The 27,677-nt window shown below is 38.6% G+C and overlaps 1 protein-coding gene across 1 annotated transcript; it reads left to right on the forward strand.

Annotated features, from left to right (window-relative positions):
* Positions 1 to 1,298: 1,298 nt before the first annotated feature.
* On the forward strand, positions 1,299 to 27,294 carry MPP4 (MAGUK p55 scaffold protein 4). Its single transcript, XM_018911944.2, is given in 22 exon segments — positions 1,299 to 1,323; positions 5,705 to 5,764; positions 6,333 to 6,454; positions 7,344 to 7,421; positions 8,174 to 8,254; positions 8,810 to 8,941; positions 10,902 to 10,983; positions 12,127 to 12,212; positions 13,200 to 13,271; positions 13,700 to 13,896; positions 14,964 to 15,028; positions 15,802 to 15,819; positions 16,808 to 16,846; positions 17,566 to 17,586; positions 18,830 to 18,844; positions 20,276 to 20,317; positions 21,116 to 21,286; positions 22,019 to 22,099; positions 23,180 to 23,273; positions 24,060 to 24,168; positions 25,774 to 25,908; positions 26,869 to 27,294. Coding segments are annotated over 22 exon segments (1,917 nt in total). The 3' UTR covers positions 27,061 to 27,294.
* The last annotated feature ends 383 nt before the right edge of the window (positions 27,295 to 27,677 follow it).

Here is a 27,677-nt window from a genome sequence, read left to right on the forward strand (position 1 = left end):
GGGGAGGACGCAACTAGAGGTGAAGAGCATAATGAAGGATAAGGCAGAATTCAAACACTTCATCTTGCATAGAGGCAACCTTTCCATGCAATCATCTCTTGTAACTCCATGTAAAAAAAAAATTAACTGAAGCCTGTAGGAACAGAACTGCCCTTTAAAATGGGGCTATGCTGAACAGCTGAGTAAATCAATGGCAATTTTCATGTGCAGAAGATCTGAATTCAGGATTTATTTTGCCTTTTGTGGGAGTGTAACCATGAAAAACAGATTTGGGATTGGTTTTTTCCCCTGTAACTGCTTTGAATTAGCATTTTCTGTATTTGGATATTTCAGAAGAAAGGATTTTAATATTATGTTTTACTTCATATGAAGTCTCAGATTGATTTTGTGCCTTAAACCAGAAATGTAACTAGAAATGGGAAATTCTGTATCATTTCTGTTTTTCAAGAACAAGGTGTAGCTACAAACATGTAGCAACTTCTAATGGTGTAACTTCATTGGTTGTGAATGGTGCAAAGCTTAGAACTACAAAACCCAAAGGATACATCTGCCTTTACATACATAAACACAGAGAGAGGTATGTTTGTATACACTCAATCTCCTAGAAAAAGTAGTGGTATCACGTAGGAATTTAGCTTGGCCGAATTAGGAAAGCAGACAGGCTGGGCTGGATTATTTTTGGTCCTTCTGATATATAGCTCAGTTATTAGCTGAAGAGAATCCCTGGATTAAATGTGCTTCTGACACAGATTCCACTTTGCAGCCGATCTGGGCTGGGATGCGTTAGGAAGTCAGTACAGACCAGCTTTGATTTGTGTATTGCTGTAACTAACTAAGAAATTAGTTAACCTGCAGGACCTTTCCAGCTGGATTGCTTCAGGGTAAATACTTTTTTCTCTTTTTTTTCTCTTTAATGGAAAGCCAGGTATTTCCTGTGCTGCAGCAGAAATCCTGGAACCAGCCACAGAAGATCAACACTCTGGTGTTGCAGATTCTCACTGCAATCACAGGCACAGTGACTGCAGACAGACCCCAAGTGATGAGCACCCTAATGACTGGGAAAGTTGATGAGAATAAGAAGCTATTTAGGTGAGAGACGATGTAAAGCAGTTTTTTAATGCAAGAAAAGGGTTAAGGGGATTTGTTCTCTTCTCCCTGGTAATGAGTAGTTCTAAGGTTAGGTTTCTGCGGATTAGAAAGGAGAGGATGTCCATAGATTAGCTGGGGCAGTGAGGTTACTTGCTGTACTAACATCCAACAAATAATCTTTCCCTCTGGAAATTCTACATGAGCTGAACATGGCGTATTCTGTGGGGTTTGCAGGTAAGAAAATTTGCACTGTACTGAAACCATTATTCTGCAAGGATGCATTGTCCCCATGTAATTGTGAAATTAGTTTCCTCTCATAGTTATAGCAACGCTATTTAAACTTCTGATACCTGTTTAATTCTTGTTAGCTACATATTAGAGGGGTATTATGAATGTGGAGTAGGAGCATGAAAGGCAATTTTTTCCTCAGTCCTAATCTTCACAAAACTATACTTGTTTTTAGAAATAGGTTAGGAAACTACCTGTTCTGGCATGTTGAGAGATAATGCAGAAAAATGTGTGACTGATATGGGACTGTAAAACAAATCCTTTTATGAACAACCTAGCTGTGTACTTCTAAGTTGATTTAGTATCAATACAGTGGTTGGTTATTTATTTAGGGGGCTTTTGGTAGTTTGATTTCTTTTCTGTAAGCCCAAGCTGTTAGCAGTAAACATCTGGAAGTAAAGCTGGCTGCCCTTCTTGACTGCATCCAAGTGTTCTCTGAGTGCAACTCTTTTTGGGGGGTGATGTTTTGGCAGCTCTTAGCCCATGTAAACAAGGCACTGGCCCCAGCACTGCAGCTCTAAGGGTGTTGGAGGGAGGCAGAATGAACCCCCACTGAATAGATCTGAGTACAGAGAGTGACAGCACAAATTACCTCACGTGTGCAGGTGTGATTCTGTGAAATCTCACAGAATGCCTGGTGTGCACATAACATTTGTTCAGGTTTTTTTTTAAACTCTATTGCCTTTGACTTCCATTAAGAGGTGCTTGGGTATGAGATAAGGATAAATGGTTTCACAGGCTTAAGTTGTGTCATTAATATTTAGGGTTGCTGCTTTAGCTAAAACACTTTGGTGTCTCAAAAAGTATACAAAAAGCAGGATTGTTCTTACACTGACTAGAAAAGAAGCAGTCAGACTTCAGTAATGACACTGGCCTAATTAGGCTTATTTAATGCAGAACAAAAAAGTCCTGAACAGGGCATGTGGTTTGAGTTGTTGAATCTTTCCCTCCATTTTTTGCCTACTCAGTTTGCTGATTTAGAGTGGCAACAAAAGCTTTCACAGAGTGTTTCCTTCCCTCAAGCTAGTTTGCAGTCTTCAGTATGCCAAATCATTAATTTTGGCAAATTTAAAGATAGGAGTAGCTTTCCTTGTAAAAAGGGCTCAAGTCTAACATCTTAACCAAAGCATAAGAGCAGGGGACTGATGTTCTGGATGTCAGGTTCTCTGGTGTTGACTCTTATAGAGGCTTGACAAGATGCAAAATTGTCCACTTAAAGACAATTCTGAAGCTTTATTAAAACAGGGCTTAGGTTCCCTTGCTGCTCTAGCCTTGTATCAATAAGACCTTCTCACCTCTCTGACAGTTAGGATCAAGGAATTTTATTCTCTGCTGCTGAAGGAGTAGCTCAGACTTGGATAACTGATGTCTGCAGACTTGTGGTGACTGAGTCATTTTGACTCAAATTCTGGCACACTCAATGTGGATATCCAGTTCTTTCTCTAACAACAGGCAAAGAGAGTCTCTTCTATTAATGAGCATCTGTAATTGCTTCCAATACACGTGAATGGGAAGGCCCTTACACTGCCTGGCAGATTAGTCAGGTAAGCCTTTTAGCAAGAATTTCCATCTAATTTATTTAGATCCCTGGATGAGGAGGCCCTGAGCTCTGGCCTTGGAGTCTACATAGATGTAAGTCTTAGGAAATAAAGGCACAGGAGTAATTCTACATTTATTTGAACTCTGACCTTTGCCCTTAAGCAAGCAGTCCTGTAGGTCTCTTTCTAAAGAAGCAACTTTCCTCTCTTCTGCTAGTGACTTTTTCAGCATCTGTTGCTACTGACAGCTTCTGAAACCAGGCTTCCCAGTTGGAAGCTGCTTTCCTTTTGTTGTGTGTAAATACAAAACAGCTACTAATTTATGACTGAGGTGAGCTGTGGTGGTCAGAGCTTGACAGATTTTGATGTTCAAATGCCTCTTCTGTTAGTGTGAGCATAAACTCTGTGGTTTAAGATGACAGCAATAGATGGAAAGGTTTATTCCTAGAACTCTGATAGCTGTAACTGAGGGTTTCACTCAACAAGCCAAGCAAAACCTTCAGTAGCTTTCCCAGATTTTTGGGAAATCTGAGGTTCACCTTTCAAGGTAAACTGTGTCCAAAATTTCTAAACACACTCAAGTTGCTCCCACATCTGTTCTCTATGGAAGCTGTACTGATACCAGAAGCTGCAATGCTCTATGGGAAAAAAATTAACCCCTTTAAAACATTCAAGGGGAAATGATATTGTTTGTGTTTTAGCAGAATCTGAAATATTTTAGCATCTCCAGAAATGTTTTTTGTTTCCAAGTGCTTTGTCTTGATTAAGAAACAGGTTTTCATGGCTGGATTTTTTTATGTCCTTTGTTAAATCCACCATTAGGTAGATCAACTAAGCTTAAAAATGGGGAAGGCAAATTCTTTAAGGAAAAGAACTGAGACTATTGAAAATATTAAATAATTGCAGCTCAAACCCCAGTTGTACTGGAGGAGGATCAAACTATAATTTTGTGAATCTTTGAAAGAAAAAATCGTAATTGTAAAAGCAGTCTTCAGGTTAGAATTTCGATAAGATGTACCATTGAATATCCTGTAGAAGTAACTTGAAATGAATTGCCCAGACTCAGTAAAAAAATGTTTGTGTCATAATCTCATAATTTAAGTGGTTTTTTCTCCCTTAATTTCCACTGCCTTTTGAAAGCAGTTTTATGATTTAACAGGAGAGAGAAGTGTGTTCTAAAAATAACTATTAAATGCAGTAAAAGTGACAGTAATGCCTTCTGCTTTTGTAAGCAGATCAAGGTAATACTTTTCCTGCTTGTACCTTTACTGTTTTCTGTCTACAAAGCAATCTAGAGGAAAATGGCTGCCTTTTTACTTTATTAATCCAGGAGATAACCTACTGTGCATTTAGCAGAATTTGGTGTAACGCATTCACTGTGCCACACTGGGGTTCACTATTGGCTGAGGTGCTCAGATATTTCATGTTAACTTAGAGTACAAGTAAACAAACTACCTCTTGAGTGGCCAGCTGAAATATTTTATCCTTTAAGAGTAATCTACAATACTGTCATTGTAACAATACCTTTACACTTGTATCACAAGCGTGAAGTTAAATCAGCTAGGATGTAATGAAGATTTTGAACTACTTAAGAGCTTTCATACAGGGATTCTTGATGCTTTAGGGTATAGATGCAGTGTGTGGTGTTCCCTGGGGAATTTCCATACTACTTTGAGAAGAGTTCAGAGAATTCTCTGAAGCAATTCTGTACTGCATTGTTTACCATGAACAGCAGATTGAAGAACTTCTTCCAGTTTCAGTTTAAGAGAACATTATAGGCTAGTGATAGGTTGCCACAGAATTTAAGGGAGGGAAGGAATTTGAGAGAAAATTTTAGAAGGTGCATAATTTACTTGTGGAAAGGTTATGCAACACAGATACATATTAATTAGCAAGTGTTGTCTTCCTGCATTGCTTAAAAATGCTGATTTTTAAAATCTAAAGAAAAAACAAATAAGGTAGTATATGCTGCTTTTTATAATTAAAGAAACGAGCAACACATCTTTAGATTAGCAAATAACTTCTTTGATTCCATTTCTAAAAGTGACAACCTATTATAAATTGCCTGAGAGAGATGATGATACCAGCAAGGTAAGAAATGGGGGTTTTATCTGGGCTTGGGGCTTTTGGGTTTTTAATTCATTATGAGGAAATAAGAGAAAAATAATGAAATCTCTGTAGAACAAATCCTTCAAAGACCTTAAATTCTAATAGTGATAGAGACAGGGATCACTTTTTTCAAAATCATGTCCTTGCTCAATGAAAATTCAGTAGAAACTCCAGTCTTTTAGTTTTAATACTGTGTCAATATTAAGAGGAATTAAATGTAATGTATCCTTGAATATGATTATTTTCCAAGCTATATGGGTTTAAAACAAGATACAAGTCTTTAGAAAAAATTATGACTTCTCATGGTGGTACACTTAAGAAGCTGGAGAGCTAGAAGATGGACCAAACAGCTTTCTGTTTTCCATGACTTAATGAAGCAAGCAAATGACAATTCTATAAAGATGTTAAAATTCCACACTGCAGTTGAGGTTTGTCTGTCTGCATCTTGGATGCTACTGGGTGGCTGAATTTACAGGTGGGACTCATATATTTAATTTATTTTTCTTACCCGTGGTGTACTTTAAATACAAATTATTGCCCACCCCTTCCTTGGTTTTGAATTCTGCTTTCTTATCAGTGTAAAATAGCTGACAGTATTCTGATATGAGGGTGCTCTTTTCCCTAGTTCATCATCTCTTTTTGTGAACCCAACGTGGTGTGAATGCAGTATTCAAAGTGAGTGGAACCTCCTTGAATAAAGGAGAAGATGGAGGTGCCAACGGTCAGCAGTAAAGATAATGGTAACTTCTCCATCTCTTCATCTCTTTTACAGTTTTCTTTCTCTTTTCCAAAAGTGCTATTCCTTGATCTCTGTGACTCTTCTTCCATTGAGTCACGAGAGAGATGAATGTGTCTGAAGTATTACTATTCAACAATTGGAATGATTCTTGATGTTCAGTGGTGGTATGCAGTTAATTTAAGAGAGCATCAGAGGAGAACACCTGGCATTTGTTTCTGGCTTATAAAGCCAAGGAGTTTTTTATTGTTTCACCTCTTCTGGGTAGGAGGTACCCAGAACTTGAGCTTGAACCCAGACTGTTACAGGTGAGATTGCCTGCATGGCTTTCTCACAGGTCAGTTGCAAATTGCCAGCATTGACCTAACCTGGTGGCTAATAACACGGTAAAATAGCTCTTATGCAACAGAGGTGATTGCAGGGAAAAAAAGCAAGACAGGCAGGAAATGTCTGTGCATTTCTTAGAAGAACAAATTGAGGAAAGGTGCATTTCAAAGGTCTGGGTCACTGTTTGGCTTTGGTTGGTCTCTTTGTACTGAAGTGTCTTGCACTTTTCTGTTTCTTGGGCTCAGGTGTGTCTCATGTTCTGACTCTAGTGCTGCAAGAGCTCACTTTGCTCTGTAAGAGAGATGTCAATGGCGTTGGCATGCTCTATGACCTGCTCAGATCTCGCTGGCTGCAAGCACTGCTCAAGGTAAGCCAGCACCCAGCTGGGAAAGCAAAGGTCACCTACACAACGATCTCTAGGGAACAGCTACTTGATTTTGCCATATGAGGACAATAAATGCTTATTTACACCAAGTGCTGATAGTCCTGATGTCAGTTCTAACATCAGCAGTCACAGTAGATGAAACCATTTATGCTTTAAAGAAAAATAAAGTGTTCTCTTCTATAATGTCCTAGACATTTAGGCTCTTCTACTTTACCTGTCTCTATTAAGGCCAGGGGACAGACACTGAACACATCATTACTCAGTTGTCTTTCCCGTTCTTAAATTTCTGTATGGCTATGCATCCCACTTCTTGGCCTTTGACACTGTATTTTGGTTTGCATCCCATTTATCTGCCGTGTAATTGAAGATCTTATACTGTTAGAGAACAGAGTTTTGATTGGTGTTTCTATCTTGAGAAGAATTTTATCTCTGAGACAAAATCTGTAAAAATTCTGCTTTTCTTTCAGAAGGATTTTTAAAGTCTTTGATTTTTAATGAGGAGTTTTTACTGGATAAGAATGCTCATAAGGGTATTTTAAATGCAGCAATTATGCCTTCAACTAGAGGAAGGAAACAGGCTACAAATCAGAGAATTTACTATCAGGCTATTTGCCTGTGTAGACAGCTTTTCTTCTAGGAAAATTCAAAACTACAGTATAACTGGCTAGCTACATGATAATATGGAAAGACATTGAGTTCAAGACTCAATTCTAGATACTAAGAATTGAGATTGCAGACTCTGGGGCTCTAGCTGGACAGAGAAGTTTCCAGAAATAGTGTAGTCCATTGCCTGTCATGCATGTATCTATATGATCATGTGAACTGGTCAACGTCATCGTTGCCTTGTTTTGTCTGTCATGGCATGCAACAGATTTATGAATGCCTCCAACACTATCTTGGAAAAAGACCAGCTCCTGTCACGCTGCAGGCACGTGCATTGAGTCGTGAGGTGAGATTGTATGCACAGTTTATTGCTTTACTTACCCATACCAAATGAATGAACTCTGCTGCAGTTAAGTGTTCTGGTATTAATTCTGTGTCCCAGGTTTAAGCACAGTATATCAACATGAAACTCTCCTTACACATCTGTAAAACCACTCAACAGCCCTTACTGGGGTGGGGGGGGGGGCATGAGAAATGGGCACAGCTGTGGTTGCTGCACTACACAAATCCTGGCCAGTGTAATGAACACAGATGTCAATTGTTTAATCACTGACCATGTATTTTTCTTCCCATGTAACTCTGTGGTTCAGTGTCATGGCTACAATCATGGGCCATGACACTGAACCACAGAGTTACAATATCCTCATGTCATGTGCTATGACATGAGGATATTGGAAAGCTTTTTAGATTTTTCTAATTATAATAGCTGAATTCTAAATCTTTTAATTAGTGGGAGAGTTAATGACAAAGTAGAGAAATTGAGATTAGTGATGAAATCGGTTGAGAGATGGGAGCAAAAACTGATTTAGAGCACATGGCACTGTGCCTGAACTAAATTAAGCTTGGCTGAGTATTGTGCATCTGTGGTCATATTGTCCAGTTCTAGAGCAAGCCATATGGACATCCTTTGACTCATATAATGTGGGGGGGCTTTACATTCCCACATATTCTCTCCATTCCTTTACATTCAGTGTAGAGCTTTCTAAATGAATTGTCCTCTAGAATCCATCTCTGTGGCTGTTTTCTTACATTTATCAGGTGGTAGAGTTACTGCATGAAGCCCCTCAGTCAGGAGAGGTCAAAGAGCTAAGACGGCTTCTGCGATCTCCACACTTCAAGGCAAGTCCTGCATAAGGAAAGAAAAAGTTTGCTCATGGAGCTCTCTGCAGTGGGAATGGAAATGGATGGGCAGCTGTTCACAAGAATTGGTAAAGGGGCCAGAAGAGACATAGTTTACTACTGATGAACTAATCTGATCATGAGATCAAATGTGGACTGTGTATCTCAAGTACTTGCAGTGGGCTGCATTTTATTTAAGGCTGTGTTTGAGAGATGTTTCTTAGCAAGTTTTTAATTATGGACAGTTAATGCAGATATATAAATATCAAATATTCCTTGAAATTGCAGAACCTGTATTCTTAACCCAAGAGCTCCAAATAGAAATATTTCTTTCATATTTTGAAGGTTTTCCACAAGAAACAAAGGAACTGTTCTTAAAACTTTCATGGTTTGCTTTTATTGGTGGAAAGAAGAAAATGTCAATATATACAAGGGATCTGTGTTCACAAAGGAACACATTCAGTGATTTCTGGTTTCTGACCTGTCACTGTTTAAAACTCTGCTATTGACTTTTGCTTATGGGTTGGTTGGTTTGCTTGTTTTTATTTGTAACAGGCCTTGCTATCTGCTCATGATACCGTGGCCCAGAAAGATTTTGAACCAACCCTTCCACCACTGCCAGACAACATACCTGAAAATGAAGAGGCTATGAGGATTGTCTGCTTAGTGAAAAATAACCAGCCTCTGGTGAGGGACCTTTCTTGTGTCTGTCAATTTTTTTTTAACTTAGAAAGAATTAATAATGCATTGGATGCATATTGGTTTCTTCCCAGGAATGTCATGGGGATTGTGTGGATTCTTGTCCAGATTTTACAGAATCACAAGAATTGTTGAGATTGGAAAGGATCTGAGAAGGCCATCTAGCCATGCATGGTGTGGGTGTAGGTTGTTCAGTGCCTTGTCTGCTCAGGGTTTGAACATTTGGTAGATGCATTTTCATTATATGAGATAAAACCAAACTGGACTGAGAGTTATTCCCATGGCCAAAACAGAAAGGAAGTGAGGAGAGTTCTTTAGTAATCATTTGTACTTATGAGCAGCAAACATTGTATAACTTAGCTAATCTGTTTTAGAGAAAGATATCTGTAATACCAGGGACGAAAAAGATTTCTAACTGTCAATCAGTGAGGTTATTTTAGTGTGATGGAAGTTGAAGACCTTGAAGGACTTTGTACTAATACATTACAGCCCTGGAAACTACAGGCCTGTCAGTCTCACTTCAGTGCCTGGTAAAGTTACGGAGAAGATTTTTCTGGGAGGTATTGAAAAACACCTGATAGACAACACAGTCATTGGTCACAGCCAGCACTTTGTGAGGGGAAAGTCCTGTTTATCAAACCTGATTTCTTTTTATGACAAGGTAACCCAGCTAGCTGATCAGGGGAAACCAATTGATGTAATCCTTCTGGAATTCAGTAAAGCTTTCAATACTGTCTCTCAGAGTATCCTTCTGGGCAGACTGTCCAGCACACAGCTGGATAAACACATTATGGGATGGGTGAGCAAGTGGCTTATGGGTTGGGCAAAAAGGCTTAGAGTGACTGGCGGGGTTCTGCAGGGCTTCATCCTTAGCCTTGTGCTCTTCAACAGCTTCATAAAGGACCTAGACATAGGACTGGAAAGGGTACTGAGCAAGTTCCTAGAAGATACAAAACTGGGAGTAGCTGTTGACTTCCTTGAGAGCCCGGAGGCCCTGCAGAGAGACCTCAATAAAAGAGAGGGCTGGGCAATCACCTACCATGTGAAGTTCCACAAGGGAAAGTGCTGGATTCTTCACCTGGGATGGGGCAGCCGTGCATGTATGGACAGACTAGGGAATGAGGCACTAGAAGGCAGTGCTGTGGGAAGAGACCTGGGGGTATAGGTCAGTGACAAGTTGGATATGAACCAGCAGTGCCCTCCAGCAGGAGGGTCAAGCGTGTTCTTGGGGGCATCAGGCACAGCATCTCCAGCTGGGAAAGGGAGGGGACTCTCCTGCTCTGCTCTGCACTGGGGCAGCCTCACCTCGAGTGCTGGGGGCAGTTTTGGGTGCTATGATATAGGAAAGACACGAAACTATTAGAGAGTGTCCAAAGGAGAGCCATGAAGATAGTGAAGGGCCTTGAGGAGAAGCCCTGTGAGGAGTGGCTGAGGTCACTTGGTCTGTTCAGCCTGGAGGAGACCTCACTGCAGTCACAAGTGAGGGGAAGAGGAGGGGCAGGCACTGATCTCTTCTTGCTAGTGACCAGCGACAGGACCAGAGGGAATGGTCTGAAGTTGGGTCAGGGGAGGTTTTAGATTGGATATTAGAAAAAGATTCTTCACCCAGAATGTGCTTGGGCACTGGAATGGGCTCCCCAGGGAAGTGGTCCCAGCACCAAGTCTGACAGAGCTCAGGAAGCATTTGGACAATGCTCTCAGGCACAGGGTGTGACTCTTGGGGATGGTGCTGTGCAGGGCCAGGAGTGGAACTCAGTGATCCTTGTGGTCCCTTCCAACTCAGCTTATTCCACAATTCTGTGGTTATTACTATATCCATGTTGTGGTAAAAAAAGCTGTATCCCTCAATGTCTTTGAGTCAGCCTGAAGATCAGACTTGTGATATGGAAGGAAACTTACTGGAGTCCTTTGGTGATCAATGTGTTTTTTCTTTGTTCTTACCTGCCAGGGTGCCACCATTAAACGCCATGAGATAACAGGTGACATAACGGTTGCCCGTGTGATCCACGGTGGGCTGGCAGACAGAAGTGGTACGTAGAATTTGAAACAAAGTGATACAAAAAACTGAACTTGAACTAAGATATTTGAAGTAAGAAAATACCTTAGCTTCTACAGTTAATCTTCCATTATAGAGCAAGATGATGTGCACATGGGACAGCATTGTAAGCAGTAATGGATTGCAGTGACTTTCATTCTGACTTCATAGATTTTCAGATGAATTTGCTGTTTTAGACTGAGTGGATGAAGAAATCCAGTTTTCATTATGTGTTCTTGGCACCAATACCTGGATATCCCAAACTGCAGTGTAGTATGAAATGCAGCACATTCACTAATGGAGAAATGGTAAACATCAATAGTTGGTGATTCTAGAAGATAATGGGCTGTAAGGAATATGTAATAACACTTTTTGGCACTACTCTACTAAACACCTTGCTTAGCACTAGTAGCTAAGCAATCTTGCAAGGAGTTTCCTTGGAAATGTTACTACTTTGTCATCCTAGAATTGAATGTGTTCCATGTCCCTTAGGAAATGTAATGTAATTAAAATGTAAAACATCAGAAGTAAAATTCAACTGCAATCATTATAAAATGGTTCCTTTAAGTATTTTCTGGCCTTTGTATAGAGAGGAAAACCCAACTTGCAGAAAATAGCTGATTAAGTTCCTAGCTTGAACTATTATTTTTATTGAGTTACATGGAAAAGGAACATGGAAAAGAAAAGAAAATATTGTGAATACTTTACTATAAAGGACAGAGAGGAGTCCCAGGACCTCCCACGGCACCTGGTGTTTTTAGGGGTCTGATTCCAAGTCTCATGGTCTATTAATATAGGATAGGTTCATAATTTACTTTGAGAAATGGAGCAATATTAAAATGTTTATGCTAATTTTAAGGCAAATCATCAGTAAATTGTAAAGATGTCATATGGGGGAGTGGGAAGGATTAAGAAAGCTGAAGCATGCAAGCTCCTTGTGACCTGCTGCAGTCTGCAGTCCTATCCAGAAACAGTGCAGCTTGAATCCAAAATGCCTTCCTCTATACGTGGTGCTGGAAAATTTTAATGCTGACTTACAAACATGTGATATTTCTGTGTGGCCCTGCCTTGCCTGTTCAAGATAAATCATGCTGTGATAAAACTCCTGCTGCTGTTTTCATATTTGTTTTCATGGTAGGGTTGCTGTATGCTGGAGATAAACTGGTGGAAGTAAATGGAGTTCCTGTTGAGGGACTTGAGCCTGAGCAAGTCATTAATATTCTGGTATTTAATATTTTTTAAATATGTTTTCTACTTTGCACCTTAAGATTATTTGTATGCTCGCTCTTTTACACACTCTTGTACATGAGAAAGTCTGGAATTTTTAACAGAAAATTCAGATTGTTTCCTTACTGAAGGAAGAATCAAGTGAATGAAGTTCCCAGCTGCTCATGAAATCAGAATATATGAAAGCAGAATTAAATCTAAGTTCTGTTCTGAGCAGAAATTAACTGTGACCATTCCACCTGCAGCTTCTGGGAAAAATACTAATTTATTCAGCCTTCACTGATTCCTAACTTTTTCTAGAAGTGGCACTCAGAAATATTCCACAAGAAAGTCATGGAAAGCTGCTATTCTAGTTAGAGTCCATGTTACAAAATGCACTAAAGCAGAGTGAATGAGCTTGTAAGCTACACACCTTACCTTGCAAAAAAAGGGCAGTGTCATTACTGTTGTCAAAATTCTCATGAAGAAATCTTTTGAGGTGTCCCTGTTTTGTCATTTTGTGCACAATTTTTCAGGGTTTTTGACTGTTAAGTGCCTGCCAGTGAGGTATTTCTGTGTGTAATCACACCAAGTCTCTGTGCCATTGCCATGGTTGTACCACTCCTAAGTATAAGAAATACAAACTCCATTGGAATGCTTAATTACTAAATTATGTTCCTCTCCCTTTATATAACCCATCTAACCAGACTCTGCTGCTAATTTAAATAAGATTTCAGTAGAAAAGTTTGGTATGAATCAATTCTGAAATTACGCATACTTACAATGAAACTTACATTGATTAAATTAAAAAATATTTAGCAAAATTTGATGTTTCATTCTTGAGTTTCCTTTTGGAAAAAATACAGTATTATCACATTGATTCTGTCTACCTGAATTCTATCTATAACACAAACATTGCAGTATCCTCAAAGCCATGCTCTGTCTTGCCTATGTTTGATTATTTGTGTTGAATACCAACCATATTTTAATTTTCTAATAATTTAGGCCCTGTCTCAGGGGACAATTATGTTCAAATTAATTCCAGTTTCTGATCGGCCTGTCAGCAACCAAACAACAGTAAGAAACATTCTTTTTCTTTTCCCAGACTGGTAGCAATAGTGCCCAATTGTGTGATACAAAGATATGGTGTTGCCTGGAAGTTTATTGCAATCCCTAAATGTTACCTTGCCTTTATGGCTGCCTTTCAGCTGACATCAATATGTTGATGAAACAGCAAAGACAGTAAGTAGAAATGTAACAGTGTAATAAAGGCACTTTCTGAGTGATCCACAAGGTGAAGGTCAATCTTTTCATAATGTATGAGATAAATGGGTTTTTTTCCTCATTTAATGAACAAAGAGGGTTTAAGGTTTGATCTGGTTTTTAAAACTTGACTTGATCACTAGACTGAAGTAGCAGCAATACCTGGCCCTGTGATTGTAAAGCCCCTGTTGTGTCCATTCTAGACTCGGCTCCCACTCACTCCTGGCTCTTTTCTTTCCTAGCTGTACGTGCGAGCAATGGCAGATTACTGGCCCTTGCAAGATCCTGCCATACCATGTGCTGATGCAGGTCTGCCTTTCAAGAGGGGTGAAATACTCCAGATTGTGGATCAGAATGATGCACTCTGGTGGCAGGCCAGGAAACTTTCAGATCTCAGTGCCTGTGCTGGACTCATACCCTCAAATCATCTTCTTAAAAGGTAAAAAAATCATCATTTTCCTGATTTCTGGTTCAAAAATCAGCCAGTTATTCAAAAATTTCCTAAGTATTGTAGCAGTATGATTCAGAGTGACATCTGACAAACATCTTTCCTCTTTCTGATCTCTGACTTCTTGCTATTTTTCCCGGAAGAGCACCTGTATGAGAAGAAGCTTTTGAAAGCACCTGTATAATCTCAAGTTGCCATTTAGGAAATTTGCAGCACTTATCCATTCTCCATGCTGGTTGCTAAGACATCTGGTGGAGTGTAGCAGCTGAAATTGAGGGCCCTGACTACTAAATGATCATCATCTATGATGGGAAAAAAGCAAGGGGAAGAGAGAGATACTTAAAGCATAGTATATTTTTAAGGATGTCCTGTGATGCATGAGTGACCTCTTCAGCTTTGGTCAAAACTGAGTAGACCAGATTAGAAGAACAGAAAAAAAACAAACACTCAAGAAAGAACAAGGGTCTCTTGCCTATTATTTTCTGCATAAATAGACCATTGTTTTTACACCACATGCATTCAGAATCAGAGTTCTTACACTGCTATAGCAAACTTTCCAATCTGATCCTTTAATCACCTGTCCTGGGGTACCCCCAGGATAATGTAAGGCCACGCACTAGCACATGATAAACTTGACTTTAATAAATATAAACCTACCTGCAGTCTGTATAATGCAAGGTGAAATCAAACTGGGTTGTGACTCAGGCTGCAAGAGGCTCTGTGCAGTAATGGAGGCAGTAGTACTACTATCCCTTCCAGCAGCACGCTCTTCTACTTCCAGGAGTCTGTACCACAGTATGGCTTATCTTCCTGTACTTCTGTATAAATTCTTAGTGCTTCTGGGCTGCTGATTTGGAAATTTCAATACTTCTGATAGCACATTGGTTTTATTTTAGGTCTTTGCAGTGGGCTAAAACATTGGTAATGTTTCAGTTCTTGCTGTCTTCTCTCAGTTCAGTACTGATCAATCTTACATGTAAACAGTGAATCTGACTGGAGCATAATGTGCTTGTGGACTGTTTTATTTCTTTAACTGTGATAAATTTATTTCTATGTAGGAAGCAGCGAGAGTTCTGGTGGTGTCAGCCCTTCCAGCCCCACCTCTGTCTCAAATCATCAATGTGTGAGTGAAAAGTCACTTGAGCAATACAGCAGGAAAGAAAGATCTTGTCTCTGTATCAGGGATACTGAAATCAAGGCTTATGCAATTCAGCTTAGTTCAAAGACATTGTTTCTGGAGCCATATTGTCACCTTCAACTGTGTTAGCTAGCCCCTGAAAAAAAATACTGATAATTGTACCTGGAGTACTGATGGTGGAGATGGTTGTTTCCAGTGTACTTGAGATCTGACCATAAGAGAATCTGTGAATTCAACTTCTTCTAAAGTCTCTACGTTCTAGGACCTCACTAGGCCAGCCAGTTCTCTCTAGGAGAATTGGCTGTAAGTCTTGAGGTGACAATTGTACTGGCCTGGATTTCTGGGGACACAGATACCAGCTCTGCCACTGAGAAGTGCCATGTTTGGAATGTTTCTTTGCCATCAAAGCTATAGAGAAAATAATAGAACTTATTTTCTTGAAGTCTAAGATAAGCTATGCTGCCCTTGAATTTATTCATGATAACAATCCAGAACTATTATCTTCTGCAAACTATAATTTTCTGTAAATATGCAATTATTCCCAGAAAAATAATGTTCTTCCTGTTTCTTCTGTCCCCATTTCCTTCTATGGCTCTTTATGCAAGTATAAAATTTTTCTCTCATGATAAATCCTGGGGGCATGTGTTTCATTCCCTAGGATTCTGCTTGCACTGATTGCATTGCTTGCTAGAGCTTAGGCTCTCTTTCACCATAATTTTATTGCATTTTAACTGCTTCAATGGATATGCTGTGAGCAGTAAGCACTGTGGAAGAAGGTAGGAAATCACATCTGGACAGCATTGCATTTCTGTACCTGGAACCAGTATGATACATGGTTTTACAGGCTTTTTAAAAAGTTGTCAGAAATTAGGCATTTTGATAAATACATGTGGAAGAAGCCCAAGTTCTTGGCATTTTGTGTGCTTAACATAATTGAAATCCAGCCTTTTTTCACCTTTTTTCACCTAGCAGATGCATACATTGTCTTAAAGTGGAAACCCTAGCTGTGCATTATCTGTCATGGAAGTGACAGCTTGAATGGGTTGTCTGAGGAAAGAAAGACAAAATTTCCTTTCTCTTTTCTTCTCCTTCTTTCTCTCCTAGAGCAGCTCCGATAGAGTATTTCTTTAAAGGATACATATGGGCAGAATGTGATTGACAGGTACTCTGCCTGTAACTTGAAAATAGGACCTGCTGGGCCTATCTGGAAGGGTGTGCAAGGACAAAACACCAACAGTGCTGTATTGTGATCAAGCTCATGTGATCACATTTCTGGGACATAAATTGATGTAGTCTGGGGATTGAGAAAGAGCTGAATTGATCTTTTCTTCCTTGTAAAAATAATAATAAAAATAAAAAGCAAAATACTTTCCTTGAGTGTAGCATGTTGGAAAGATATTTAAAAGCTCTAACAGAGAAAATTATATTCCCTCATGGTAATACTTAATAAATAGATATCTACTGGATAAACAGATTGACAGGCATGTTAAACCTTTCATTATTTCAAGAGGAGAATTCAAGTTAGATGCATTTGTCTCTCTGCCTTCAGAGCACTCACTTAAGAGTTTTTGCTCACTGAATTACAAAGAACATCACTAAATTGGAGTTAACAGTTAAAATTCTTAAAGATGTCTAAAGATGATTTGAGCTTCACCTATCTTGTTTCTGATGTCTGAGTTCAGTCTTGTAAGATCTGTAAGGGTGTTTTTCCTCTCCAGTGTTTTTCTGATTCAGATGAATTTTTTTCCCTTTGTTGATCTGTAGAGGATGACATGCAGATTGACGAAAAGTGTGTGGAAACAGGTAACTCAATTCACTTGAGATTATTTTATTTGCTTCAAGTCAGTAGCTAGTTTAAAGCCTCATTTCCTAGATAAAGCCATTCATTCTTCTAGTGAACTTAATGGTAGAAAATTCTATTTTTCATATCCTGGAAATCTCCTCTTGTATTAGTGTATTAAAATGAGCTGTTTGCAGTTCTGGTGCACAGTGCTTATAGTGAAGTGTTTTGACCAGCACAAAAATATTGGCTTGAATGTGATGCAACCACTTTGATTCAGGTGTTGGATTGTAGCTATAAAGTCACCATGCTTTTTTGCTTATTGCATATTTAACACCACAGATTGTTGTGGTCTTGGAGAACCCACACAATTCCTTGTCAAGAAATCCCTGATCTTGGGAGAACAAGGAGCAAGAATAGGTTTTTGCTTGTGAACACTGAGTGTAAAGATTGGTAGCTTGAGTTGCTCCCTAAAGCAGTGTAGTTCATTCTTCCTTCTCCAAGGTAATTGAAAGCTCTCATGGAGGGATGTGATCCTGTAGGACTGTGTGAAAAGAGAAGAAGCAGTTAATTCAAGTATGGGGAGCTGTATTTTGCCACCTCAGGGTAGAGGCAGCTGGGGAAAGTATACGTGAGACAGACCAAGAGAGGCTGGAAAACTGATTTCTGATTCTGATATTCATTAGAAGAATTAAATTTTGAATTTATTTTAATATCTTTGCTATCTGGATTACTAAACAAGATGAAGAAACATTTGAGTCAGGTAAGTTCCTCTGACCTAACTCTAAGTTCCTTGCAATTGTTTTGCTGCAAGAAGGGTGTCCAGAGACAAGCATCTTAGAAAAAAAGCAGGTGGCAAAAACCAAAATGCCACTTCAGCTTCAGAAGCCATTCTGGCTTGAACAGCCATCATGTAAAATCCTGTTGCTTAAAGTCTTCCTCTTGTTCTCTGATTACCTTAGTAGTAAGGTTCCCGTCCTCTTATCCCACGAGTGTGAATGTTTCTTCTCGTGCATCTGTAGCAGACCTATTTATCCAACCCTTGTCAGCTGTACCCGTGCGAGCTGTGACAGCAGGGGCTGCACTGATGTCAGCAGATAATTGGATTACCTTCAGTAATATGCAGGCCTGAATCCCCAGTGCCCGTAGGAGTTGATGTGGTAAAGAGGAAAGCTGCTTCTGGATTCCTGATTGTGGCCATGGCTGACATACTGGAAAGAAAAATGCTTACAAAATTCATTATTTATGTATAAAAAATACAATCAATACGTATTCTTTTTTGACCCGATATGGGGGTTTTGGTTGTTTGTTTGGGTTTTTTTTTCATTTACGAAGCAGCTGTTTATTTTCAGCACATTGAGAGTTCTGCAAAACTTGAGTCTTCTAAAATAAATCATTTCTCCCATAAATAAAACTACTGGTAAACTTCTCATTTGAGGTATTTAGTAATCTTGTGGAGAAGAGTGTCTTTTTACCTTAGATTTGCTCTTCTCCACAAGGTCTCTACTTGCCAGTTCTTCTATCTGCACCTTCTTCTCTTATCACAAGCGTTTGTTCTCTTCTACCTCTCAAGCAATGCCCAAGGCTTTTAAGGCATAACCAGCAGGTCTGCAGGGCAGTCTTTTGTTTTCAGGCTAGGATGTTTCTGATAGCTGCACTTGGGGATTACTGCTGTAAATCCTGCTTAGTGCTGAGTCAGCTGTCTGCTGTATCCACACAGTCAGAGGAATAAAGGTGCAAATATTTGCAATTCTACATTTCACTTTAACCACTATAAGTAGTTGGAGATTTTGCACTACCATACTGAAATAGATGCTGCATTTCTTGTATTCTTTGGGAACTAAGAATTTATGCTCAAAGAAGCATATTTTAGATTTAATGTCCATAGTACCTGTTTTTTACATTCCCTAAACGCTCTGGACAATGCTTGTTGGATTTTTAGATCATAGTAGAGACTGTCTTCTCAAAACTAATTGTTTTATGTCTGTCTCTATCTGAATCTGCAGAGGAGCTTAAAGAAGGTAACATTTTCCTCCCTGTCTCCTGTAGCAGTAATCTAATAGAATTTTTCTGTGTTTATGCTTTAGCAGGAACTACCACTCTTCTTGCAATACCCGGTAGCTGACTTGATTGTTCCCTGTAGATTCTACATTGCACTCCATACCACAGAAGACAGGGTAGATAAGGCAGAAATATTTAAATATGTTTGAATGATAACTCAAGAGACTTAAAGATAGATGTGCATGTGTCAGCTGAACATTACTCTGAGCATTGCCCTGAGTGAGCAGTTTTGTGCCAAGTTTTTCCCATAGTCATTAACTAGTTGTTAGTACATATGGAAATGTAGGAATAAAACTATTGTAAAGGTACAAGTAATGAAGAGTGTATAGACATAAAAGGGAAATTATTATGCATCTAATTTTGTTTTAATACTTCCATGCTTATGAGAATTGTAAATCAAAGAGTGCTAAAAGTATTTCAAAGTTTTGCAAATGAAAAAAAAGTTTTTCCTTGGAACAAATACTGCTTTTAAAGACATGCCTATGTCTTCTGCATCTCATTCTTGCTTTAACAAGGCCTAAATAAAGGGAATGCACAGCTTGAATAACTATGTGTGTGGTTAGGGGAAAATAAGGAGTACTTTTTGAAAAGAAAGCTAAATGCTGGCACCATTATTTTCTTTGGTGATTTGTTTCCATATCACCTTTCTCAAATAGTTTCTATACTTTCTGAACATTGGTTTATTGGAAAATTGGTATGTTTGAGCCTTATATGAGAGATTCAGTTTTTAAAAAATACAGAGTTTTAGAAGTCTCACCTGAATAATGAAGACTTCATGATGAACAGCATGAGAATGAGGACAAAAAGAATTGCAGGAAAGAGGTTAGGCTCACATGTTGGAGCAGATATCACAGACCCAATGAAGAAAACGAAGTAATAAAATCAGGTCTTCATTTTGCCTGAAATATCTGAGCAGACACAAGTTGCATTTTCCAAACATGTTATGGGGCAGAAACTGAGTTATAAAATTTTTGTTTCTAATTTTGAGCTTCTAATTTTAACTAAAGATATCTTGTGAGATAGATTTCACTTGAAAAGCTTAAATTATGAGGAGGTTTTTTTCACTAATTTCCATTTCAAAACATTGTCTGGCATGTAGATATCTGGGGAATGAAACAAATAGAATGTTAAGTTTCAAATTTCACTTAGGAAGTACCAAGACGTTCTAGATTTATTTTTTCTTGCAATAACCCTTTTGAATTGGTCATTGGTCATGTGAAATATTTTGATATTATAGAGTATTGAGCTTTTAAAATTATATTAAGCATTATACTTCCACATAGTTACAGAAACTCCTTTTTTCCTTGGGATTAGTAATAACTGTTTGCCATCTAGCTTTTAAGTTTCTCTTTTCTTCTTTATTTAATGAGTATTTGTTCTTTGTATTCTAGAAGAGGAAGAATTTGGTGAATTTGGTCAACGAGTCTTTATTGGTATGCAATGACTAAAGATAAGTAAAATGTTTGGGGCTTGATCTAGCTTAATGAAGTTCAGTGAAAAGCTTTGTTCTTTATTTCACCTAAAGACTTACAAGATGGAATACAGCTTACTCTGGTTTCCAAACATCAGGAAGTCTCTTTCTTCCTAATAATGCTCAATTTCTACATTTAAATCTTTCTTCCTGTTAGGTTTCTACAGAGACTTGGCCACTGCTATTTAAACTTGACTTCATGATTAATTTTTGCTCAAAAGTAATGTCTGTCATCCACTGAGAATAATCATGAGGGCTTTCCTTAGAAAAGTACACCTATAAGTAAAGTTTTCAAAGTGGATGGTCAAGTGAAGAAACAAACCTACCTCTATGGTTATTGAACCATAGTGACCTTTAAAATACATGTTCTGGAGGCTGGAGCAAATGTTGCAGACTTGCCTCATGAGAGTGAACCACCTACACTATCAAAAAAAGTTGACCTGTTCCTTAGGAATGCCTCAGGTAGCCAGAAACTTCTCCTCCAGCTTGTTTGGGGTATCTTTCAGAAGTCTTTAATTCCAGGCTAATTTTCAGGTGACTTTCAATGGAATTTTATCTACTCTGTAGCTGTCATTTAATGCTCAGAGATTCTACCAAACTGTCATATCAAGTGCAGTGATGAAATTCACTAACCTTCACTTTGCAAAAACCTCAGAAAAGGTAGTATGTTATGTGGCTTAGAAAGAGGCCCTCAGGGCTGAAGAACGAGCTGCCTGCACGAGGGCTGTATTGTGCAGCAGTGTGCCTTTGCCCCACCCAGCTGGATTCCGCAGAAGCATGCGGCTGTGCCGCAGGAAGGCCCGGCTCAACCAGCAGTCCTGCTACTCCCGCTGCCCCAGCAGCTGCTACAGCACCCTGGCAGCTCCCTACGAAGAGGTGGTCAGGTACCAGCGGCACCCAACAGACCGGCACAGACTAATTATCCTCGTGGGTAAGAGCTTAACCACCTTCCCAGGCACATTTCAGCAGGGGTTTCCTGCTGCTGATTGCAGTGCTGACTGTGTAGGCAGTCTCACTTGAAGAATTATTATCATTTGACCCCATTATTTAGGTTAAAGTTTAACGCAGGTATCATCTTCTTTGGTTGAGATAGTGAGTGTTTAAAAACAGTAATAATGAAGTCCTTAGAAGAAGCTGGTTATGAATGCTGGCTGATAATGGATTTTATTAGGGAGTGGCTCTGTTTTATATTCAGCTGGGACTGAAAATGATGAGAAATCACTGGCAACTTAATAGAAAGCATCTTTACATGGAGGCATTTCTACAAGCAGTGTTAAATGTATAGATATGACAATAATAAGGAGAATATTTAACTCCAGCTAGAACAATCTCCATCATGAACAGTATGGAAAGATACCTTTAATAATGCTTCTTATAGGATGTACTGCATTAAGTGGGCTGCAGGCTCTCCAGGAGACTTTAATTGTAATGACTGAAGGGAGGATGCTGTTCTGCACTGTTCTATGGTCCTGGTAACGCAAACTGAGTAAAGGCAAATCCACCATCTTTTCTAAGTCTGAAAGTATTTGAGAAGTTTTTTTCTTTTAAAATAGTACTGCTGAGTTGCCTCCTGGGTATGGCTATATTGCTGGGGAGTGATTTGTCAGTAATGTTAGCTGCTGTTACCCTGTCAGTAATGTTAGCTGCTCTTCCACCTTTCCAGGTCCCGCAGGAGTTGGTGTGAATGAGCTGCGGCGAAGGCTAATCACAAGTAACCCACGAGAGTTTCAAAGTGCCACACCTCGTATGTCATGCTTCTCTTCTTTCCTCTACTACCCCAATTCAAACGTGAATAGGAAATTCTAAGCACCTTCCTCTTGCCTTTGTTTATTTATACACTCTTTGCTCTATGGCTGTTTCTTCAGCTCTACTGAAAGCCAGTACTGTTTGCTTTCTTAAGGGTTAGTTTAAAATTCTATCTATCTATCTATCTATCTATCTATCTATCTATCTATCTATCTATCTATCTATCTATCTATCTATCTATCATCTATCTATCTATCTATCTACCTACCTACCTACCTACCTACCTACCTACCTACCTACCTATCTCATTTTGGCAAATCAGACAAAGGTATGTTCAAGTTCCATCTTCTGAAACCATTAAAAGCTTTATGGAGATGAAAAGTTATCTGCATGATTTGGTTTAACTTTAGTGTTTGCTTTTCCTAGATTTAAAACAAAAAAAAACATTTCTTGGAGTATTTCAGGTTCTTAGGGTTTAAGTACTCAGGTATGAGAATGAAGACAACAGAAGTTGGTGCTTAATAGGCTTTGCAGCTTTCCTTATTAGCCTTCTAGTCTCAGATGAGACTTATGCAGCTTAACTTCTGACGTAACAACTGAAATTATTTCTACCTGTGCTTATTTGGTTCTTGTAATTTAGGTAACCAATCTGGAAGTTATGTATCTGAAGCTAGCTGAAAATTCATGACTTAGCAGTTAAGGTCCCAGATGAGGGGCAGTGTGGCAAACTCATGGGATTTTTCTGAATGAACTTTAAAAAAAATTGCCTCTGAAGAGTAAAGAGTTGTGCAACCAGTTCCAAGACAGTTCCTGATTGCTTTGATTCACAACTATTTGGATTAAACTACTCTTCCATTCCTAGAAATACAGTTGTGCTTTGGTAACTTTTAATGACTTGTTACTGGCAAACCATTATAGTGTATGGGACTTTTGTTCTGGATTTACAAATGGAAATAACTCATATTATTATTTATGAAAATACTGATTAATAGTTCTTCATTAAGTTCTCATTTTCGCTTATAAACTCACAATAATTTAGTTGCAGCTTTTTTTTTCTTTGTGTTATATCATCCTTCAGACACCACGCGTGTTCAGAAAAGTTATGAAATGAATGGTCGTGAATATCACTACATATCGAAGGAGACTTTTGAAAACATGGTGTATAGTCACAGGTGAGTAGGAGAGATTAACTACATTTTTATTACCTAAAATACAACACAATCCAAGAAAGTACAGTTTTGTAGTTAGGTCCCAAGTCTGGGCTCCTCCACTTTTACTGCATATGTGTGGTGTAAATTTGTGTCAAACTACTTGAGACTGTTTCTTCAAAGACTCTGTTTGTGCAGTTGCAAATAGCTACTCCACAATTAATCTCAGAATTCTTCTAAAAGGAAGTGGGATCTCTAGTCCTGAGCTCATTAGATGTGCTTTTAAGTTATGAGTTTAACTTTCCTGGAAACCAGACTGCTTTTGAAAATTTAGCAGTAAATCATACCTGTTCCTGACCTACAACTCCATTACAGCATCTCTGCAGTGATGACACATGAGTGGTTGAACTGTAAGGGCTAAATATTCAAAAGTGTCCGCTCCTTTGTATGCATCAATAATCTCTCTAAGACAGACCAGCTCAGCACTACAGAAGCCACTGAACCGTGCCAAGTGCTTTGAAATCTTCAGACTTAGAAGTTATTTGTCGTATGTAATTGACAAGTAAAATCACAGTCTCTAAACAAAATTCATAAAACCATGATGAGTAAAAAAATGCATGTTTTGGAGATGAATTGTAATGGGTTTTGTGCCTAGTGTAGCAGGGAAGAGCAAAGGTAAACAATATTCTGTAGGTTTTATGATCATTCAGTCCTGATCACTGGATTGTATTTGAAGATTTCACCTTTAAATGGAACCTTTTTGAAACTTAAATGCTCTTTCATTTTCCTTCTTCCTCACCACTGTTGCAGAATGCTGGAATATGGGGAGTACAAAGGGTATCTGTATGGTACCAGTATTGATGCAGTGCGAACAGTCCTTGATGCAGGGAAGATCTGTGTCATAGATTTAGAACCACAGGTGAGTGGTAAAGGGGCAGGGAATTTTCTGGGAGGAAAAATAATTTTCTCTACGTTCTTGAGCCATTGGAACAGTGTTAGTTGCTTTGTCTTTTTTTTCACTTTACCTCATGGTGCTTATTAATAATAGATTATTCTTGTCATGTGTCTTAGGGGGTGATGGTGGTACCACAGTGACAAGTATGTTGAGACAGTTCATTTTTTACCAAGCCAGCAGCTGCATTATCAGTTTGGATGGTACAGAAATGAATTTTCATGCTTACTTAAAGCAAGGATTAGTCTTTCACATGGACACCTGTTGCATGGGATTTATTCCTCCTCCAAGCCCTACTGTTGAGAGTTCTGTCCTTCTATTAGCAATCTCAGAACACCCTTTGGTAAAAGCAGCAACACTTAAAGTAATCAAGCAAAAGCTGAAAATTTTAGTGTGCCTTTGTGCCTGCATTTTTCTCCAGAAGTTACAGCTCTTAGTAACCTGCTTCTTCACTTAGATACTATTCATTTTTATTTTCCTTCTATTTTTGTATTGAATTTGCTGATGAAGATAAGGCTAATAAAAGCCTGAGCTTGTAAATATCTAAGATACTTAGAGCTGTGTCTAGCTAAACCTTTCTAACCTTCTCTGAATTGCTTGCATATTTAGTACTTAGGAGCTGTTTGGGCTATGCTGTTTAAACATCTCCTCTAATTGAATGTAAAGAGCAACACCCTAACTCAGTAATTCTTGGATATTTCCTTCTAATTATGCAGAGCCAATGTGTCTGAGCCTTAGGCTGGCAGTGGCTTGTGCTGCTTAAAATAGAAATTAAGTTACAACTTTTGTGGGGTGCTACTCAAAACTGAAACTGCTGTAAGAGGAAAAAGAAGTCACACCTTAGACACTGTCCTTTGGGTTTCTTCTGTTACATTTTTAAGCAAAGGGCTAAAAGAAGGGTGTTGTGGCATGGGGTGTGTAATCTTGCCACTTGGACAAATGTGCCACTATGATTTATTTTTGTAGGGTGTGGGTTTAAAGGACAACTTTTGGAAAGAGTATTAAGTAAGACCAGTGAGGTAGCAGAACTACTGCTGTGTTGCATTCTTTATTTTAAATCTGGTGATTTGATAAATCTGGTGATTTTCTTTAGCTTTTCTTTTTTTTTTCCATTCCCTCTAGTGCTCTGCAGTAATTTAAAATTACTTATTAGCATTAGGAAATGTTACACAGTAAAGGAGTTCTGAAAGCAGGATACTTTATTCCAGCATGGAACAAAAAAGAGGTACTTGTTCCAAAAGTAGCACCCTTACAGTCAAAAAAGAACATGTTTCAAATGCATCTTTTATGTGGTTGATTGTAGAGATCTGTTAGTGACACTGTTCCATCATTCACTGGTATTGAAAGCATCTCCTAATGAGGCTACCAAGCAGAATTAAGTAATTGTATGCTACAGTTGCTTAACAATGTCTGCTCCAGGGATTATTAGTGAGATCTTTTTCAAGTAAGTGTTCCTGAAAAAAGTGTCTCCTAGGTCTGGGGATCACAGTATGTTCTAAACAACTGGCTTTTTATGGGAGTAAAGTTGGAATGAATGCACTTGAAGTAGTTTATTTTACTCTTCATTTGTAGGGTATACAAATAGCCCGGACCCATGAGTTAAAGCCCTACATTATATTCATCAAGCCACCCAGCATCGGCTGCATGAGGCAGACTCGTAAAAATGCCAGGATCATTACGGATTATTATGTGAACATGAAGTTCAAGGTGAGATTTGGGAATAAAAGAGATTGAGTCTATTATTCTGAGACTCTGTTACTAGAACATAATGCATTCTACTGTGCTACACTATTAATCCTTAAAAAAACATTACTGTGTCTTTAGGATCAAATCTAATTATTATCTTTTTCTGTGGATTTTGTTGGGATTTTTTTTTCCCTTACAGATTGGCTTTGAAGCATAAGAATTGTAATTTGTAACCTAGGGGGCTGAGGCACTTTGCTTCAAAATGTCTTAAAGGAGAAGCTATTTTGCATATTTTTGTTTTATTTAGCTGTCTTGCGTCAATATTTGAATCAACACATATATTTACTGTTTGCATTGAAATACTTGGAATGTGCTTTGTTCAGTAAAATTATTATTTTTTTCACAGTTATAAGAATGTATGCTCAGTGCCAGTATCAATCCTACACTAAGTTCTGTAGGCAAAACACAGATCCTGCTTGATCTCTTATATTTAGAATATATACAGCACTTTGACACAATCGTTTCCATGCAAATCATCTTCAAATTTAGCATCTTGACATTTTGGAGACCTCAGTCTATAACTATGTGGAAATGATTCATGATTGCTGTGACAGAAATTAACATGGACACTGGGGAAATAAACTAAAATTTGGAATAAGAACACAAACATTAGTAGATTTACCTTCCAGTCCCTAACGTTCTCTGCCAGCACTTATCATTAGAGCAACTATTTTAGGGCAAATGGAGCATCCTAAGACACAAGGTACTTCCTTGGGAAGCATATGGCAGGCAGCTCAGTTTTTGAGACCTGGAACTGACTGTAGCAGAGGTACTTTATTATAGCAAACTGTAAATGAAAGAAGGCAGACTGACATTTTCTATTCACCTCTTGTTTATGTGGTCCAAGGTGTTTTGCAGATGCTGTGCAGGTATGTTTCTCTACACAACAGTGAAGTTTTATGGACTTACTCTGTCTCACAGGAAGAAGATTTACAGGAGATGGAAGAATCGGCTAAGAAAATGGAAGCTCAGTTTGGTCAGTTCTTTGATCACGTGATTGTGAATGACAATTTACAAGAAGCATCTGCGCAGCTGCTGTCTGCAGTACATCGTGCACAGGATGAGCCCCAGTGGGTCCCTGCAGTATGGATATGCTCGGACAATCAGCCCTAATTCTAAGCAGCAGGCAGCTTCAGGAAGATTACAGCTTATGTTTTACTTCAAGAATAATCCTAATGTCAGGATTGCAAGAATTTATCTTTGTACGTGAGGGATTTGGAAGAGGATTAGGAAAGAAGCTCAAATGGGGAATATAATCATACTATGTTTTGTGTAGCTTTTGAGCTTTTTATGTTACACTTGGATCCACTTTTGTACAAAAAAAAAAAAAAGGAAATACTGTGAGTACTCAATTACAAGAATAAAGAAAAATCTATTTTGTTGCATGTATCTGTGTTATTTACTTACACATAAGTCCAGAAAGGTCCTTTCCTCTCTTTCTATTGTACTTGTTCTGGTTCTGTGATCCTTTTACATTCTGGAAGCCTTACTAATTATATTAAGTCAGAATGTGCTTTTTTTGCATGGTGTCTGTCAACTGTGTGTTATTTATGAAAGTGTTGGTTTGTTGCTAATCCTTTTTACCTTTTAAGATAGGACTGCTGTTGGCATAATATGAATTACTCCAAGACCCAGTTATCATCATAATACGTGTAAATATATCTTTTCTGCTCTTCCATCAACTCAGGTGAGTGCAAACTGAAAGAATGTGGACTTACCAAAGAGGAAGA

Source organism: Serinus canaria, chromosome 7 (genome assembly GCF_022539315.1).
Source record: "Serinus canaria isolate serCan28SL12 chromosome 7, serCan2020, whole genome shotgun sequence".
Classification (NCBI taxonomy): Eukaryota; Metazoa; Chordata; class Aves; order Passeriformes; family Fringillidae; genus Serinus; species Serinus canaria.